General features: G+C 45.8%; 1 protein-coding gene across 1 annotated transcript; it reads right to left on the reverse strand.

Annotated features, from left to right (window-relative positions):
- Positions 1 to 33: 33 nt before the first annotated feature.
- On the reverse strand, positions 34 to 877 carry PHALS_01065 (6,7-dimethyl-8-ribityllumazine synthase; the record flags this gene model as incomplete). Its single annotated transcript, XM_024730856.1, has 2 exons — positions 34 to 93; positions 149 to 877. The coding sequence occupies 2 exons, from the start codon at positions 875 to 877 to the stop codon at positions 34 to 36; spliced, it is 789 nt and encodes a 262-aa protein (XP_024581092.1).
- Between the last annotated feature and the right edge of the window lie 736 nt (positions 878 to 1,613).

A 1,613-nucleotide genomic window follows, 5' to 3' on the forward strand; every position in this document is an offset into this window, starting at 1 on the left:
GCTCTCGAATCGCCTTTGTAAACTCATCGAGACTTAGTGAGCGATTGCCATCATCATCAATAATGCGAAATTTTCTTCCCAATCCTCGAATACCTATTGCGCCGTGCTCATACAACGAGTTTCTCAAGATTACAAGCGACTGCAACACCGTTTTAGATCCACGAAGAAGTGTCGCCGGTAACACGTTGCCATGACTTATTTCAAAGTGTTTCTTTACAGGAACTCTAGATGCAGGATGGGCCGTGGGCCCAGAGAACCCACCTAATGTTATCAAAGACAAAACGCCATCTGTAAAGTGAGCGCCCCAGCCACCACGCACTTTAACAGAAGCTACACGTGGCTCCCCAGCGAACACAGCTTGTACCACTGGGCGTACGTGCTTGACGCTGATTTTCATAAAACTTTGTGTGAGTGCGGCATTCAGCGCTGCGAATTGCGGATCTTGCGTGTTTAAGAATCCAAAGCATAGAACGCAATCAAAGTCACCACCTGCTGCGAGTTTATTGGCAGCATATGGAAGCTGCTCAAGGTTAACAACTGTAAAAACCTCGACACGCACAGATTGGGTTTGCAACTTGATCAGACAGTTCTGCACTGCTGCGTCTACGATCTCAACGTCGCTGCTTGTCTTGACAATAGCTACATGCTTCTCTTTAAGCCATTCAGACACAGCTACTTGAGTCTGGCTCTGCCTCTGAGTCTGCATCGGTGCGGGTGGTGGCTTTATATTTTCTTGAGGTGTCGGAAGCGTGTCATTTATAGGTTTTGGCACCGAGTTGCCACTAATACCCCAATTTGAGCCGCCCCCTGGTGGTGCATGTACGCGTGTGGTCGGACGCTTGAGCTCGCCCATGTCCGTGCTAGTAAGTGTCGACATGCTCTCGGCCTTGAATCTGCTAGGGGAAATGCGGACTCCGCGCTGCTTATTGGATTATAATAGTAGAAATGTCAAGTGGGCGATATTTGTACCGGTAAGCTATCTCGGTATTCTATAATTTTGCCCAACGAAAGGAGAAGAGCATCACAGTGGTAATCTATTTGATAAAGCTAATTGGACAACTACATAGGAAATGCTAGATCATCCGATTGTCGCCTCGCAAGGATCATAGCTATTATTATACCCGGATCTGCATCCACCATATTCATGCTGAGGAACGTTCTGGATAGATCGCCGTGCACATTGCACCGAGAAGCTTTGACGTTCAGAGTCCGCGTTAACAAACGCACAGGGGATGGATTTGTGCTCTCCTCTAAAACACTGTAAGTCCGCAAAAGTCCATGCATTTAGGATTGTTTCATATTGAGTCCAATATGAAAGGTTTACGTTTTACTATTTCTCATAATGTGCGTATTCACATTAACACCAAACATAATATGTATTTTGTACAATCGTGCCAAACAAGTAAATAACAGATCACAATAGTTACCACAATACCGTGACCGTTCCTCTCCTTGCACACAAAAGTTTGCATGCGAATTAAACAGACTAATACAAGACAATGCTGAGCCCCGACAATGCTGAGCCCAGACAATGATGAGCCCAGACCTGTTAATAATGCTGCTGTAGGCAATGCTTGCATTAACTCATGAGTTATGGTGACTGGCTCAAGTGG

Source organism: Plasmopara halstedii, assembly GCF_900000015.1.
Source record: "Plasmopara halstedii genome assembly, contig: Scaffold_1343, whole genome shotgun sequence".
NCBI lineage: Eukaryota > Oomycota > Peronosporomycetes > Peronosporales > Peronosporaceae > Plasmopara > Plasmopara halstedii.